This window comes from Macrobrachium nipponense, chromosome 18, assembly GCF_015104395.2.
Source record: "Macrobrachium nipponense isolate FS-2020 chromosome 18, ASM1510439v2, whole genome shotgun sequence".
NCBI lineage: Eukaryota > Metazoa > Arthropoda > Malacostraca > Decapoda > Palaemonidae > Macrobrachium > Macrobrachium nipponense.
The window spans coordinates 20,761,186-20,776,476 of record NC_087211.1 but is presented as its reverse complement, the minus strand read 5'-3'; the positions used below and the strand labels follow the sequence as shown (position 1 = coordinate 20,776,476).

Sequence of the window (15,291 nt, the reverse complement as noted above, 5' to 3'; positions counted from 1 at the left end):
AGTTATTAGCTGTCTTTACCCTCCTCCAATGGTGTGAATCAGCTATGTATATATCTGACAGGTAAGTTGAATGTATAAAAATGATATTGTTATGATACAATAAAGTTTTATACATACGTACCTGGCAGATATATACAATTAAATTACCCACCCAGCCTCCCCTCAGGAGACAGATGGTGTAGAAAAAATCTGATGGAAAACGGGAATGGGTTCCTATTCCTGCCACCCAGCGGCGGCGCGGTGGATCACCTGACCTACCTGTGGCGTGTGCGCGAAATTCGAAATTCTGTCGGCGCGACGGAGTCAATAGCTATGTATATATCTGCCAGGTACGTATGTATAAAACTTTATTGTATCATAACAATATCATTTTTCAGGCTTTGCAGTATATTCAGATTAGCTTGACTCCTGCAGTGAGGGTAATAGAAAGTAGGTGAAAGCTCTTGAAGCCATGGGCAGGGCCATACCAGGCATTTCAAAAGACCTTTTTGGTATTTCAGGAAATAAAGGCAGAGGTCTGGAAATGTCAGACTGCTTGCATCTCATTCTCCTTGGGACCTGTGGTGGCTGCTGAACAGGTTGTGTAGTCACACAAGCAACAGGATGTGTTGTCAGAGAAGCTTTTTTGGAACAAAAAAGTGTGTTGCATTGGTTCTTAGGCAGAGTTCTTGGGTAGGATGAATGGTAGAGTGAGTGGTTCTCTTCATTCTTCCTAATTCCTCCCTCTGCATGGCAGCATCTCAGGCTGAGTATGTGCATATCAGGTACAAGTACAGGTAAGCTACGCAATCAGGCATCCAGTCATAGAGGTTCGGCTGTTCAGTGTGGTTCTCTCCGTTCTCTTTTTTAATAAAAGAAAGATAGAGCTGTAATCTAACCGTTATAGTTGTGGTCAGTTACAGTTACCTTCTGACCTGCACATCTCTTAGGGTTACACATGGTTCTCCAAGTTTTCTTTTTTTTTGAGTGAGATTCCACTCTTCTCGCTCAGACTTGGGTACCTATTGCTCTGTCATCCATGTACCAGACTTGAATACTTGGTTCAGGGAGTCACTATCATGACTAGGAGCCTGAGATTTTTGGTTGGAGAATCAACAGTCCAACATCAACTATCAAATAAAGTCCCTGATGCTGAAGGAAAAACTGCTGGCTTATGGCAGGTAAGAAATACTGATAAATATAAAAGGCTCTGGTTTGCATGCATAGGAAAAGTACATATTGCTTTAAGGGGGCTGGCTGGTGCCCCCATATATGGTGGTATAGGGCAAAAGATGCAAAGTCATGATAAAATTCATGGAGCTTCGTTTGGCAATGAAGAGTGCGTATATGAAATATTTCGTCAAAATTCCACTTACTTTCATAATTTCACGGTAATTAGTAAAAGTAACTTCTTAAGCCAAAAACATTGATCTGTACAGTATTTCTTCTGTTATTGTAAATTTTTATAATTATTATCAAACAAATTGTGAGCAGTGGCATCTGTAGAGATTCCATGAGTCACAAGATGGGAAGGAATGCTTACATGGCCTTCAGTGCGAGCAGAAACATGAGAGAGAGTACACATTCAGGTTACACCTCTGACATTTGCTCGCTTTTATGTCTGTTTTTCTTTGTTTTGGTAAGAATTTCATTATGCCAAAGAGGAAAAGACAAGCAAAACATCTCAGTAACATACAGAAGAAGAAAATTCACTGTAATAAGAGTTAAGAAGATCATAATATCGGTGATGTTAGTGGAGTTAGTGAAGGAGAGAGGGAGAGAGTGCTGCGTAGGAAGGAGCATAGTGCCCCAGGCTAAGATCTTTGAGCAAAGGGATCTTCATTTATGATTAAATTGTGATAAATTACATAGTTTTTGTTTATTAATACCCAAAAAGGAATATCAAATTAATAATAATCATGATTAATTAACATAGTCTTTGTGAAAATAAAAATAAAAACCTTGAATGCCTTTATCTCAAAACTAAACTTATTGCCCTTCAAAGTCTATCTTCTCCCTTAGTTTTAAAGCTATAGCATTGAAATTTGGTATATAACTTAGAAAGACATTATTGAACAATCAAATGAAGCCTTTTTTCCAATTTTTGTTTCCTGATTTATAGGGTTTATTTTATTTTTATTTTTTTTACCGTAATTTGGAGGTTTGCATCAGGTCTATATATGGTAGTAATCCCAGGTCATAATATTAAATATCAAGGGAAGAGATAGCATTTGAAAAATGGTTATTTTCGGGATAAATCACACTGGCGTCACAAAACCAAAGGTCAGAGGCAGAAATCAAATGTGGTTTGGAGATGTCCCAAGTCACTGTATTAAGTGGTATGAATGTCAAAGTCCTGTCCTTGAAAAATGGCATTAGCCGGCTGGCCCCCTTAAAATTTGATGTATTTCCTAGGTATACAAATTAGAGCCTTTTGTCATAATCACACCTAAACCACCTTTATAGTTTCATAGTCCCTGATGCCAAAGGAAGAGTGCAGTACTCTGTTACAACATTCAAGTGGGGTACTTCCCCACTCACCCACTTACCTCCAAATTAACTCTGTGTTACCCATGTTCAGTGGCCAATTCCATTTCATGCCAAGCCAAGAATACTATTAACATAAAGGCTCTGGTTTCTAGAGTAAAAAAATGCAAGTAATTTTTGAAATTTGATATTTTGCTAAGGTAACCTAGCTCATGCTGGGGCTTTTAAATGGTTATTGACAGTAATACTCATATCGTTAAGCCTTTTATAAAATTTGGCTTTGTAACTCATATCATTAAACCTATTTTTTTTATATTTATATATATATATATATATATATATATATATATATATATATATATATATATATATATATATATATATATATAAAATTTGGCTTTCTATGTATTTTAGTGAGCGCCTCAGTCGCATGGTTGGTTTGGTGTTTGCTTCTTACCTCGGTGGTCGCGGGTTTGATTCTCAGCCATTCCATTGAGGAGTGAGAGATGTGTATTTCTGGTGATAGAAGTTCACTCTCGACGTGGTTCGGAAGTCACGTAAAGCCGTTGGTCCCGTTGCTGAATAACCACGGGTGGTTCCATGCAACGTAAAAACACCATACAAACAAACAATGTACTATTTTAGTTTTAAAAATTTTTGAGATTTTTTTTTTTTTTTTTTTGCTTTATAAATTTTATTATTTCAGGTGCTAATCCCTAAAATGGAAGCTGCAGTGGAAAGTCCTATCCCTGGAATAGAAGCCTCTGTCCCACAAACTAAGAAGCGAAGAGCATCTGAGAATGGAGTTGGTGTTAATGAGATGAAGAATGGTACTACTGAAAAAGAGAAGTTTATTGATGAAAGTTACTTTGCGTAAGTTGGTGCTGTGTTCCCCCTTGATTATCACCCTTCAGGTACTAATACTTTGTGTTGTTTTTACTGACCGGTTTATTTTTGGTAATTTAATTTCAGTTAGCAAAGGGAGATCTTTGTTTAGATTTTAATTGGTAAACACAGTTTGTGAAACTAGGATTGTTCCTATAGGAATACAAATTTTTGTATTTTATATGGATACACCTTTGACAAAAGTTGGCTCAGTCGCTGAAGCTTGGTAACAAGGTAGGTACTGTAATGAGCAGCGGTGAGTGAGGTGGTAGGGAGCCACCCATTCACTCAGGTAAAGTTCAAACTTCTTCAGCAGCTGTCCTGACCAGACGACTTGCACTACCTTCACCAGAGTTATTTGAACAGTTTATGACTACTTTGTTTGTTTGGCTTTCCTTAGATAGAGCAGCATAAGTGGCTTGGATATGAATGTGTGAAGGTTCATGTCCTCTGTTTATGTTGACCCTGATTCTTACCGTTCTTTATGTAGAGGTCAGGAGTGCATGTCATTTAGAACTGCATAGTGTGTCTTATGGTCACCTGCCCCAGTTGGTTGAGACGACTGAAATTCAGGAAGGCATCATTATCGTCTTCAAAGGAACATACTGTCATTTTCCTCTCTCTCTCCCTCTTCTGCTTCTGCTGTTGAGACATTGGCCCTGATGAAGAAAACGTTCAGCAAATGCTTTTGCTTGGATTGTACAGCATTTGCTTTACTTCCAATGAATAAAACAAAGCAAATGTTTTGCTAGTAGCAAATGCTTACAGCTAATAATTAAGTTCAAACAAATGCTTAGAAATGATCAGCAATTGCTTCATTTCCTATGAATAAAACCTAGCAATTGCTTATGCTTCTAAGCAATAGCTTACAAATGTTTAAGGCAGGTCATGAGGTGCTTGAAGCTCCAGTGAACCTCACATGATAGCAGATTTTCTTTAAATTTGTTAAAGGAAAACTCATCAAAATTACTGTATGGTGTTATATAATTGTGTTTCTATTGTGTGTAAACATATATATATATATATATATATATATATATATATATATATATATATATATATATATATATATATATATATATTATATATATATATATTATATATTATATATACTATATATATATATTTTCATACATTCAACTTACCTGTCAGATATATACATAGCTATCGACTCCGTCGTCCCCGACAGAAATTCAAATTTCGCGGCACTCGCTACAGGTAGGTCAGGTGATCTACCGCCCTGCTCTGGGTGGCAGGACTAGGAACCATTCCCGTTTTCTAATCAGATTCTCTCTGTCGCCGGTAGTGTCAACATTGTTGTTACTACCTCCTGACTGGAATTCTTTTTTCAACGCTTTTTGATCATCTTTCGACTGATTTTTGGTGACGTACTTGGATCGTTGTTTGGCATTCGCTATCGTGGACTGTTTTTTGGACTTGGCTTTGGATTTTCTTGAATATGTCTGACTAGTGTTAGTTTCAGAGTGTGTGTGAATGATGGCTGTAAGGTGAGGATTCCGAAAGCTTCGGTAGATCCTCACACTACATGCAGTGGATGTAGAATGGTTGAGTGTTCGATTGAGAACACGTGTAACGAGTGTGAGAGACTGAGTGCGCAAGAATGGAAGAATCTAACTTCTTACTTGAAGAAGTTAGAGAAAGATAGAGAGAGGAAGGCGGTTTACAAAAGCCGCAGGAAATCTCGTGAACTTCTATCTAGTTCTGTAGCTTCTTCTTCTGATAATTATTCGCATTCTGTTTCAGCCCGTTCACAGGTTGCTAACCCCTCTGATTCTGCTTCGGAAATTGCGGAACTCAGAGCTTCCCTTCAGAAAATGCAAGAAAAAATGGCAGCATTGGAAGGTAAGAAAAATGAATGTGGTTTTTCAAGTGATTTTAGTGTCCCCAGTGTGGTGGAGTGGGCGTCGTGTCGTCTCTGCGACACTCCCAGGTCTAGACCGCTTTCAAGCTCCCTGGCCCAGAGGAGAAGGAAAGTCGAAAGCCTTACGGAGGTTGTGGAGAATCCCCAACGATCAGGCGTCCCTTCGGCAGAATCTGTTACATCTCACATCTCAGACTGCCAGGGACCGCTATAGGAAAAGCGTCCTACGAGAGTGCTTTTCGTCTTCTAGTTCGCCTTCTCCGAGAAGAGGATGGAAGGAGTCGAAGCTTTCCCGTCCGCTGAAGATGTATTGGAAAGAACCTGAACTCAATTCTAGCCCCGAGCGCTTCGGTAATAAAGAAGGCTAGGAAGGAGTTAGATCCTTGGACTGTAAGAGATCCTCGAGCGCCTTCCAGATCTCCCTCTCCTGATTCGAACGAGTCCTCGACCAGGAAAATTTTGCTAAATATGCAGGAGCAATTAGCGTCTTTGGTAGGAGTACTTTCCAAGGAGCCTACTCGTAAGAAGGATGATAGGCTTCCGATTAAAAGATCCAAATACCGATCTCCTGTCAGGCGCAACGAGCCTTCCAGGGGAGTTGTCGCACAGGCGGCCATTTCTGGGGGGAGCGGAGCATTAGACAGGCGAGAAGTGGAAAAGGAAGTAACTCCTGCCAAGCGCCTGGCGCCAGCTAGGAGCCAGGCGCCAAGTAGGCGCAAAGAGCCTGAGTTTCCTGTACATCGTTCAAGACCTAGAACTCCAACCAAGCGCTGAGATCCAGCTGGAGAAGGGGAAGCTCCTGATAGGAGTGAAGCGCCTGCCAAGCGAAATGCGCCTGCCAAGCGAAATGCTCCTGCCATGATCGATACTCCTGCCAAGCTCCAGGAGTATTCGGAACTAGATGCGCCTTCCAAGGGCCAGGAGTATTCGGAGCGCGTTGCGCCTACCAAGCGCCAGGAGTATTCGAAGCGCATTGCGCCTGCCAGGCGCATTCCGAACATGATACTCCTCCCAGGCGCCAGGAGTATTCCGAACATGATACTCCTCCCAGGCGCCAGGAGTATTCTGAGCGAGATACTCCTGCTAAGTGCCAGGCGCATTCTCTACATGAAGAGCCTGACAACCGCCAGGAGTCCTCCAGGCATCAAACTAAAATTATCCATGACTCTCCTAAGGATAGGCGTAGAGAGAGAGTAACTCTTAGTCCCTCTCCTATTAGAAGTGCTTCTTCTTCGGAAAGGAAGAGATCAAGGGAGGAGACAGACGAAAGAAGGGAGCCTTCTCCTTCTGAGCCTATTAACTTAGAGGACGTCTCGGAGGACGAGATTACTAATAAAGAAGGACTTTCAAATTATAAAGTTCTTTCTTCTCTCCTTTTAGAAGAGTATGGAGATTCGTTGACTCCAGCTGCTCCTCCTTCTCCACGCTCTCTCTTTTGAAATACGAAAGCACACAAGTCTTCCTCCTTCCTGAAAATGAAGCCGACCATATCCATGAAGAGGGCCCTACAATCTCTTGACTCCTGGATCAAGACAAAAAAGGAGTTAGGAAGGACAGTTTTTTGTATGCCTCCTGCTAAACTAACGGGTAGAAGAGGCATATGGTATGAGACGGGGGCGAATATGGGATTGTTCTCGGCCCTAATTTATGCCCTTTCAGCCGAGTCAGACTTCTCGAGTCTCGTAGACTCCTCGAGGAGACACGTCTTAAATTCGGCCAGAGCAACATGGGGTCTTTTGGAGATGGACCACCTCCTCAAGGGACTTTTTCACACTATAAGTATTTAACTTCCTGGATTGGTCCCTTGGGGTTCTGGCTAAGAAGTCCCAGGAAAAGGAACAACTAAACCCCGAAGCCTTACATAGTATCCTCACATGTATTGATAAGGCTGTTCAAGATGGATTGGCGGAAGTCTGCTCCCTCTTTGGTGCGGGAATACTAAAGAAGAGGGCGGTTCACAGTGCTTTTCTCACTAAGGCCGTCTCTCCTTCGCAGAGGTCCGCTTTGTTGTTTGCGCCTCTCAGAACATTTATTTCCTTCTCAGTAGGTGAGAGACATTGCTCATTCACTAACTGAGAAGGCCACTCAAGATCTCCTTAGGCAGTCTTCAAGGAAGAATAGACCAGTGGCCAGTGAGGAAAAGAAAGGGGCTCGTCCAGCTCAGCAGCAGCCCTTTCGAGGAGGCCCTCTGGCTAGATCTATCGCCAGAAGGAAGACAACAGAGAGAAGGGGAAGATCTTCCTTCCGTCCCTTTAAGAAGGGAAAATGAGAAAACTATCCTCCAGACACCTGTAGGAGCCAGGTTACTTTTCTTTGCGGGAGCCTGGGAAGACATAGGATCCGATCCTTGGTCGATGTCGATCATCAAGAAGGGTTATTATATCCCATTCAAGGACAGCCCTCCCTTGACAACATCACCGAGGGAACTGTCCGCCAAATACAGGGACCCTGTTCTGATGGATACTCTTCGTCAAATGGTGGAGCAGATGTGGGACAAAAGAGCAATAGAACTGGTACTGGATCACAGCTCCCCGGGGTTTTACAATCGCTTGTTTCTTGTAGCGAAAGCTTCGGGGGGATGGAGACCAGTACTAGATGTAAGTGCGCTGAACAAATTCGTAGAACAACAGAAGTTCAGCATGGAAACGTCTGCTTCAGTTCTTGCAGCACTCCGTCAAGGAGATTGGATGGCGTCCCTAGACCTTCAAGATGCATATTTCCACATCCCGATTCACCATTCGTCGAGGGAAGTTACCTTCGTTTCATGTTCGAGGGGGAAAGGAGTCTATCAGTTTCAGGGCCCTGTGTTTCGGCCTGTCCACGGCTCCCCAGTCTTCACAGACTTGATGAAAAATGTGTCAAGACACCTACATATGAAAGGGATAAACGTCTCCCTATACCTGGATGACTGGCTCATCAGGGCCAGGTCTCAAAAGCAGTGTTTGGAGGATCTGTCAACAACTTTGGAATTGACGAAATCATTAGGATTGATCGTAAACCTTGAGAAATCTCAGATGGTCCCCAGCCAGAACATGGTTTATCTGGGGATTCAGATGGATTCTCGGGGTTTTCGAGTATTTCCTTCTCAAGAGAGAATAAAGAAAGGTTCTACCACAGTATCGAGCTTCTTACAGAAAGAGCGCACTTCAGTGAGGGAATGGTTGAGCCTTCTGGGGACCCTTTCCTCGCTCGAACAGTTCTTTCCTCTAGGAAGACTGCATCTCCGTCCGCTTCAGTTCTTCCTGAGAAGGAGTTGGAGTTGGAAGACAGGACAACTCTCGAACACGTTTCCAATCTCAGCAGAAATAAAAGATCAATTAAGGTGGTGGTTGACCCCCTTAGAAGAGAACAAAGGAGTATCCCTGGAAGTACGGAACCCAAACCTGACATTGTTCTCAGACGCGTCGGAGACAGGTTGGGGTGCAACCTTAGGATCCAAAGAAGTGTCAGGCACCTGGTCGGAAGAACAGGTGTCATGGCACATAAATTGCAAGGAGCTATTAGCAATTCACCTTGCGCTAAAGAGCTTCGAGCACATAGTCAGAGACAAAGTGGTACAGATAAACTCCGACAATACTACCGCTCTGGCTTATGTCAAAAAACAAGGAGGAACTCACTCTCTCGCCCTATACGAACTAGCAAGAGATCTGCTGATTTGGGCGAATCAAACGGAATGTAGTTTCTCCCTAACAAGATTTGTCCAAGGGGTGAGAGGAACGTGAGAGCGGACAGACTGAGCAGGAGGTTCCAGGTCCTTCCTACAGAATGGACCCTCCACTCGGAAGTCTGTCAGAGCCTTTGGTATCTTTGGGGGAAGCCTCAAATAGATCTGTTCGCCACGTTCCTCTCCATGAGGATAGACACATTTTGCGCCCTAGTAGAAGATCCCAGGGCTTATGCAATAGACGCCTTTCTCCTGGACTGGTCAGGGCTAGATGTGTACGCTTTTCCCCCATTCAAGATACTGGGGGAAGTAGTCAGAAAGTTTGTGGCCTCGAAGGGAACCAAAATGACTCTGATAGCCCCATATTGGCCATCCCGAATTTGGTTCACAGAGGTAATGGAGTGGACAGTGGACTTCCCCAGATCTCTTCCAAACAGGATAGATCTGCTCAAACAACCCCACTTCGAGAGGTACCATCAAAACCTACCCGCTCTTGCTCTGACTGCCTTTCGACTATCGAAAGACTTGTCAGAGCGAGAGGGTTTTCTCGCAAGGCGGCAAGTGCAATTGCCAGAGCCCGCAGATCATCTACTAGGCGAGTGTACCAATCGAAGTGGGAAGTTTTCAGAAGTTGGTGCAGGTCGAAGAAGCTGTCCTCTTCCAATACCTCTGTGACCAAAATTGCGGATTTCCTTCTTTTCCTGAGGGAAAAATCCCATCTTTCTGTACCGACTATTAAGGGGTACAGGAGCGTTCTTTCAGCAGTATTCAGAAACAGAGGATTAGATTTGACAAATGATAAGGATTTACACGATCTCATTCGTTCCTTTGAAACATCAAAGTCAGTAGAACCCAGAGTTCCAAGCTGGAACTTGGATGTGGTCCTGAAATTTCTGTCCTCCGAAAAGTTCGAACCACCACACACGGCTTCCTTTCGAGATATCACTAGAAAGTGTTTATTTCTGCTGTCTCTCGCTACGGCAAAAAGAGTCAGTGAGTTGCAAGCCCTTGAGTCACGAGTGGGCTTCAAGGGAGACTCTGCGATTTGTTCATTCCAGACTCTCTTTCTTGCTAAGAATGAGAATCCTTCGAATCCCTGGCCCAGGAGCTTCGAGGTAAAAGGACTTACTAGTCTGGTAGGCAGAGAGGCAGAAAGATCCCTTTGCCCAGTTAGAGCACTTAAATTCTATCTGGACAGAAAGAAGCAGTTGGAGGGTTTGCAACACGGTCTATGGTGCTCAGTAAAGGACCCCAAAAGACCAATGTCTAAGAATGCCTTAGCCTTCTTTGTTAGAAGTGTCATTACCGAGGCTGATAAGAACTGCCCAGATGACTCTTTTAATCTATTAAGAGTAAGAGCTCATGAAGTAAGGGCAATCGCGACGTCTATTGCGTTCCAAAGAAATATGTCGCTTAAAAATATTTTGGATGCAACTTATTGGAGATGCAACTCAGTGTTTGCATCTCATTACTTAAAGGATGTGCGCGTTACGTATGAGAAATGTTATTCTCTAGGTCCGTTTGTGTCAGCACAGACGGTTCTGGATAATGGAGCGAGCACCGATCCTTAAATAAGTGTACGTAACCCTCTTGTCGGATGTGTTCTTGAATTTCCTGTGCATGGAAGTGTCAGATGTCGCACAGGCGACCTTCACCTCTCTTCACTAGGAGATCGAGTGGCAGCAGACTTTTAGAGGGGTACAAAAATTTTTTTTTTGTACTTTTGTATGTGTGATTATCGAGTTTTTGGTTGTTTGCTAAGAGTTTGGGGATAGCTCTTGGCAATCTTAGAACTAACACGGGTGTTAGGATCGGGTGATCGGGATCGGTTGTGTGCTCCTTAAAGAAGGCGTGTTGTCATATAAGCGGATTAGCACCCATTGACAAATGCCAGTTAGGCTCTGCCGAGTAAGCGGATGAAACCCCATCGACAGACCCACAAGAACTCTTGGCCGCAGATCACTATCTCGCTAAGGCTCTTGAGGTGAAGCAGACTCCTGGGCAGTAGCCACGAAGTCTTCCACCTGATAAGGTAGGAACCAAGGTCTATAAATACCTACAACATATGTTGTTTACCTGTCTAGTCAGTAGTTAGCTGTCTCTTGCCCTCCACCAAAGGGTGTCAATCAGCTATGTATATATCTGACAGGTAAGTTGAATGTATGAAAATGATATTGTTATGATACAAAAAGTTTCATACATACTTACCTGGCAGATATATACGATTGAAGACCCACCCAGCCTCCCCGCAGGAGACAGGTGGAAGAGAGAATCTGATTAGAAAACGGGAATGGTTCCTAGTCCTGCCACCCAGAGCAGGGAGGTAGATCACCTGACCTACCTGTAGTTAGTGCCGCAAAATTTGAATTTCTGTCGGGGATGATGGAGTCGATAGCTATGTATATATCTGCCAGGTAAGTATGTATGAAACTTTATTGTATCATAACAATATCATATTATATACAGTGTTCCCCCCGTATTTGCGGGGGATGTGTACCAGACACCCCCGTGAATAGTTAAAACCCGCGAATAGTTCAAACCACCACTAAAAATGCTTTATAACTGCCTATCTTGAAAGTTCAGATACCAAATATATACCTTAAATAACATCCTTCTTCAAATATACCTAAAATTACTAACCTATTAAAGCATTAATCTTTATGGTTATATTATTAATATCATTTCAAAGTCATCTTAAACATTTTACCATTAAAAATATATACCCACAGCAAATAACAGAGAGAGAGAGAGAGCGAGAGACCAATGAATGGCAACATCATATATCTGACCATCAAGAGTGAAATTATGAATTATTTCTGAGACAGAGAGAATAATAATGGAGAGAGAGAGAGAGAGAGAGAGAGAGAGAGAGAGAGAGAGAGAGAGAGAAACTCCTAGACTCCGCTTCCTCCCCTCCACCAATTCGTATATCAAACTCATTTACTCCCCCGCCCACCTTCCTCCAAGTGGATAAAAAGACGGGGAATCGCCATTTTTAGTTAATCTTATTAATATATGAAAATTAGTTATAAGGTAAATAATTTATTTACACTACAAAACAAATAAATATAAGTAAGAGTAAGAGAGAGAGAGAGAGAGAGAGAGAGAGAGAGAGAGAGAGAGAATGTTATTGTTACTGTTTAATCTCGTTAAACTTGATATTATTTGTAAACTAGTACTGTATATTATTATTTTACCATAAAATGTAGTAATGTCCTTAAAGATATATTTATACATACACTTCCAGCCCAAACAGAGGGCGAGGGTTATCCTTATTTAAAAGAGTGAAGTGGATAGATTATTGTACTTCTTTAAAATACTATCACATATGAATTTTGAATATAGTTATATTACTATTATTATTATGCAAAAATATTAATAAACATACACATGTACCATAGAATCTCTCATCTCAGTAAAAGAGAGAGAGAGAGAGAGAGTTTACATTATCCTGAGATATGGCAACACAGTTGTTGGACCCCAGCCAACTCGGCTTGCTACTGGAGTTCAAAGAGAAAGATGCGGGGTAAAGTGCATTTTCTTACATTCTTACGTAATTCTTTTTATTTATAAACTAAAATCTTGCTAATTCACTTTAGTATTTTCTTTAATGAATTTATATTATTGCTGTTTACATTAATATTGATATTTGAAAATTAGTAGATCATCATCCAAAAAACATACATCTCTGTAAGAGAGAGAGAGAGAGAGAGAAATGGAAAGGTTATCGTAGTATTTGTAAAATACTTTCACATACCATTTTTGTAATTAAAGTTATTATTATTATTATTATTATTATTTTGTTCTAAAGGGTCCACAATAATACAAAGTGTAAAAAGTCCGTGTATAATTTTGAAGACTACAGAAAGCTTTATACACGGACTTTTTACACTTTGTATTACTGTGGACCCTTTAGAACATTATATATACTCTCGTGATAGAGAGTTTTTCCCTACTACTACTACTACTACTACTATTATTATTATTATTATTATTATTTTTTTTTTTTTGCTCTATCACAGTCCTCCAATTCGACTGGGTGGTATTTATAGTGTGGGGTTCCGGTTGCATCTGCCTATCCTTAGGTAGTCCTTCCATCACTTTTCTTTACTATGTGTGTGTTCCGTTTTATCAATACTAGGATCCCACACCCTCTTCTGCATGAGGCAACGGAGCTACTTACTTCAGCCTCTAGTTTTTTCTAGATTCCTTTTCAAGGATCTTGGGATCGTGCCTAGTGCTCCTATGATTATGGGTACGATTTCCACTGGCATATCCCATATCCTTCTTATTTCTATTTTCAGATCTTGATACTTATCCATTTTTTCCCTCTCTTTCTCTTCAACTCTGGTGTCCCATGGTACTTGTGGACATTCAATGGCGTGATACTTTCTTCTTGACTTTGTCAATCAACGTCACGTCTGGTCTGTTTTGCACGTATCACCCTATCCGTTCTGATACCATAGTCCCAGAGGATCTTTGCCTGATCGTTTTCTATCACTCCTTCAGGTTGGTGCTCGTACCACTTATTACTGCAAGGTAGCTGATGTTTCTTGCACAGGCTCCAGTGGAGGGCTTTTGCCACAGAATCATGCCTCTTTTTGTACTGGTTCTGTGCAAGTGCCGGGCATTCACTTGCTATGTGGTTTATGGTTTCATTTTTCGTATTGCACTTCCTACATATGGGAGAGATGTTATTTCCGTCTATCGTTCTTTGAACATATCTGGTTCTTAGGGCCTGATCTTGTGCCGCTGTTATCATTCCTTCAGTTTCCTTCTTTAGCTCTCCCCTCTGTAGCCATTGCCAATTGTCATCGCTGGCTAGTTCTTTAGTCTGTCTCATGTATTGTCCGTGCATTGGTTTGTTGTGCCAGTCCATCTATTCTGTCCTGGTTCTTTCTCCTGTCCTCGTGTTATTTCTTGGGTCTTCGTCTACTTTTATTAGTCCTTCTTCCCATGCACTCTTTAGCCACTCGTCTTCACTGTTTTTCAGATATTGCCTCAGTGCTCTGTTTTCGATGTTGACGCAGTCCTCTATACTTAGTAGTCTCTCCCTCCTTCCTTTCGTGTTATGTATAGTCTGTCCGTATTTGCTCTTGGGTGTAGTGCTTTGTGTATTGTCATATGTTTCCTGGTTTTCTGATCTATGCTGCGGAGTTCTGCCTTCGTCCATTCCACTATTCCTGCGCTGTATCTGATTACTGGCACTGCCCATGTGTTTATGGCTTTTATCATATTTCCGGCGTTGAGTTTTGACTTGAGTATCGCCTTGAGTCTCTGCATATATTCTTTCCTGATCGTGTCCTTCATCTCTTGGTGTTTTATATCCCCTCCTTCCATTATTCCCAGGTATTTGTATCCTGTCTCATCTATGTGTTTGATGTTGCTCCCATCTGTAGCTTTATCCCTTCAGTTCTCGTTTACTTTGCCTTTTGTATGTTGACTAAGGCGCATTTTTCTATTCCAAACTCCATCCTGATGTCCCCAGATACAATCCTTACAGTCTGGATTAGGGTATCTATTTCCTTGATGCTCTTACCATACAGCTTGATGTCGTCCATGAACATCAGATGGTTGATTCTGTTGCCTCTTTTCTTGAGTTGGTACCCGGCATCCATCTTCTAGTACTTTTGTCATGGGAATCATGGCCTACTAACTACGAAGAGTAGTGGGGACAGTGAGTCGCCCTGGAAGATCCCTCTCCTGATATTAAACCTCTGCTAGTCTTATTCCAGAGCTTGTAAGTATTGTATTCCAGTTGCACATTGTATTTTTGAGGAAGCTGATGGTATTTTCCTCTGCCCCATATATTTTCAGGCATTCTATTAGCCATGTGTGTGGTATCATGTCGAAGGCTTTCTTATAGTCTATCCATGCCATGCTTAGGTTGGTTTTCCTTCTCCTACTGTTCTTCATTACCATTTTGTCTATCAGGAGCTGGTCTTTTGTGCCCCTACACTTCCTTCTGCAGCCTTTCTGTTGGTGGGGGATGGTGTTTGTCTCCTCTAGGTAGTTGTATAGCCTTTCACTGATGATACCTGTTAGTAACTTCCACATTATTGGTAGGCAGGTGATAGGCCTGTAGTTACTGGCTATATTTCCCTTACTCTTGTCTTTTTGTACTAAGGATGTTCTTCCTGTGGTCATCCATTTGGGTGCTTGGTGATTTGAGATACAATGCTGGAGTTGTTCTGCTATTCGTGGGTGTAGGGCCTTGAAGTTTTTGAGCCAGTATCCATGGACTTCATCGGGACCTGGGGCTTTCCAGTTTGGCATTTCTTTAGTTGGTGTCTGACTGTGTCTGTCGTGATGTCTGTGAATCTTTGTTTTATTCTCCCTGTTTCTTCTTCCTTGACTTCCTGGAGCCATGTTGCATGTTTGTTGTGTGATACCG

The 15,291-nt window shown here is 41.9% G+C and overlaps 1 protein-coding gene across 4 annotated transcripts in view; it reads left to right on the top strand.

The window, feature by feature from the left end:
* Positions 1-15,291, top strand: part of LOC135196911 (protein arginine N-methyltransferase 6-like) — a 137,024-nt gene that overhangs the window by 36,922 nt on the left and 84,811 nt on the right. For all 4 annotated transcript variants that reach the window (XM_064223728.1, XM_064223727.1, XM_064223729.1 and 1 more), the window contains exon 2: positions 3,173-3,339. In XM_064223728.1, coding sequence (XP_064079798.1) covers positions 3,188-3,339 — 152 coding nt within the window. In that variant the 5' untranslated portion in view covers positions 3,173-3,187. The remainder of the gene's footprint in view (positions 1-3,172; positions 3,340-15,291) is intronic.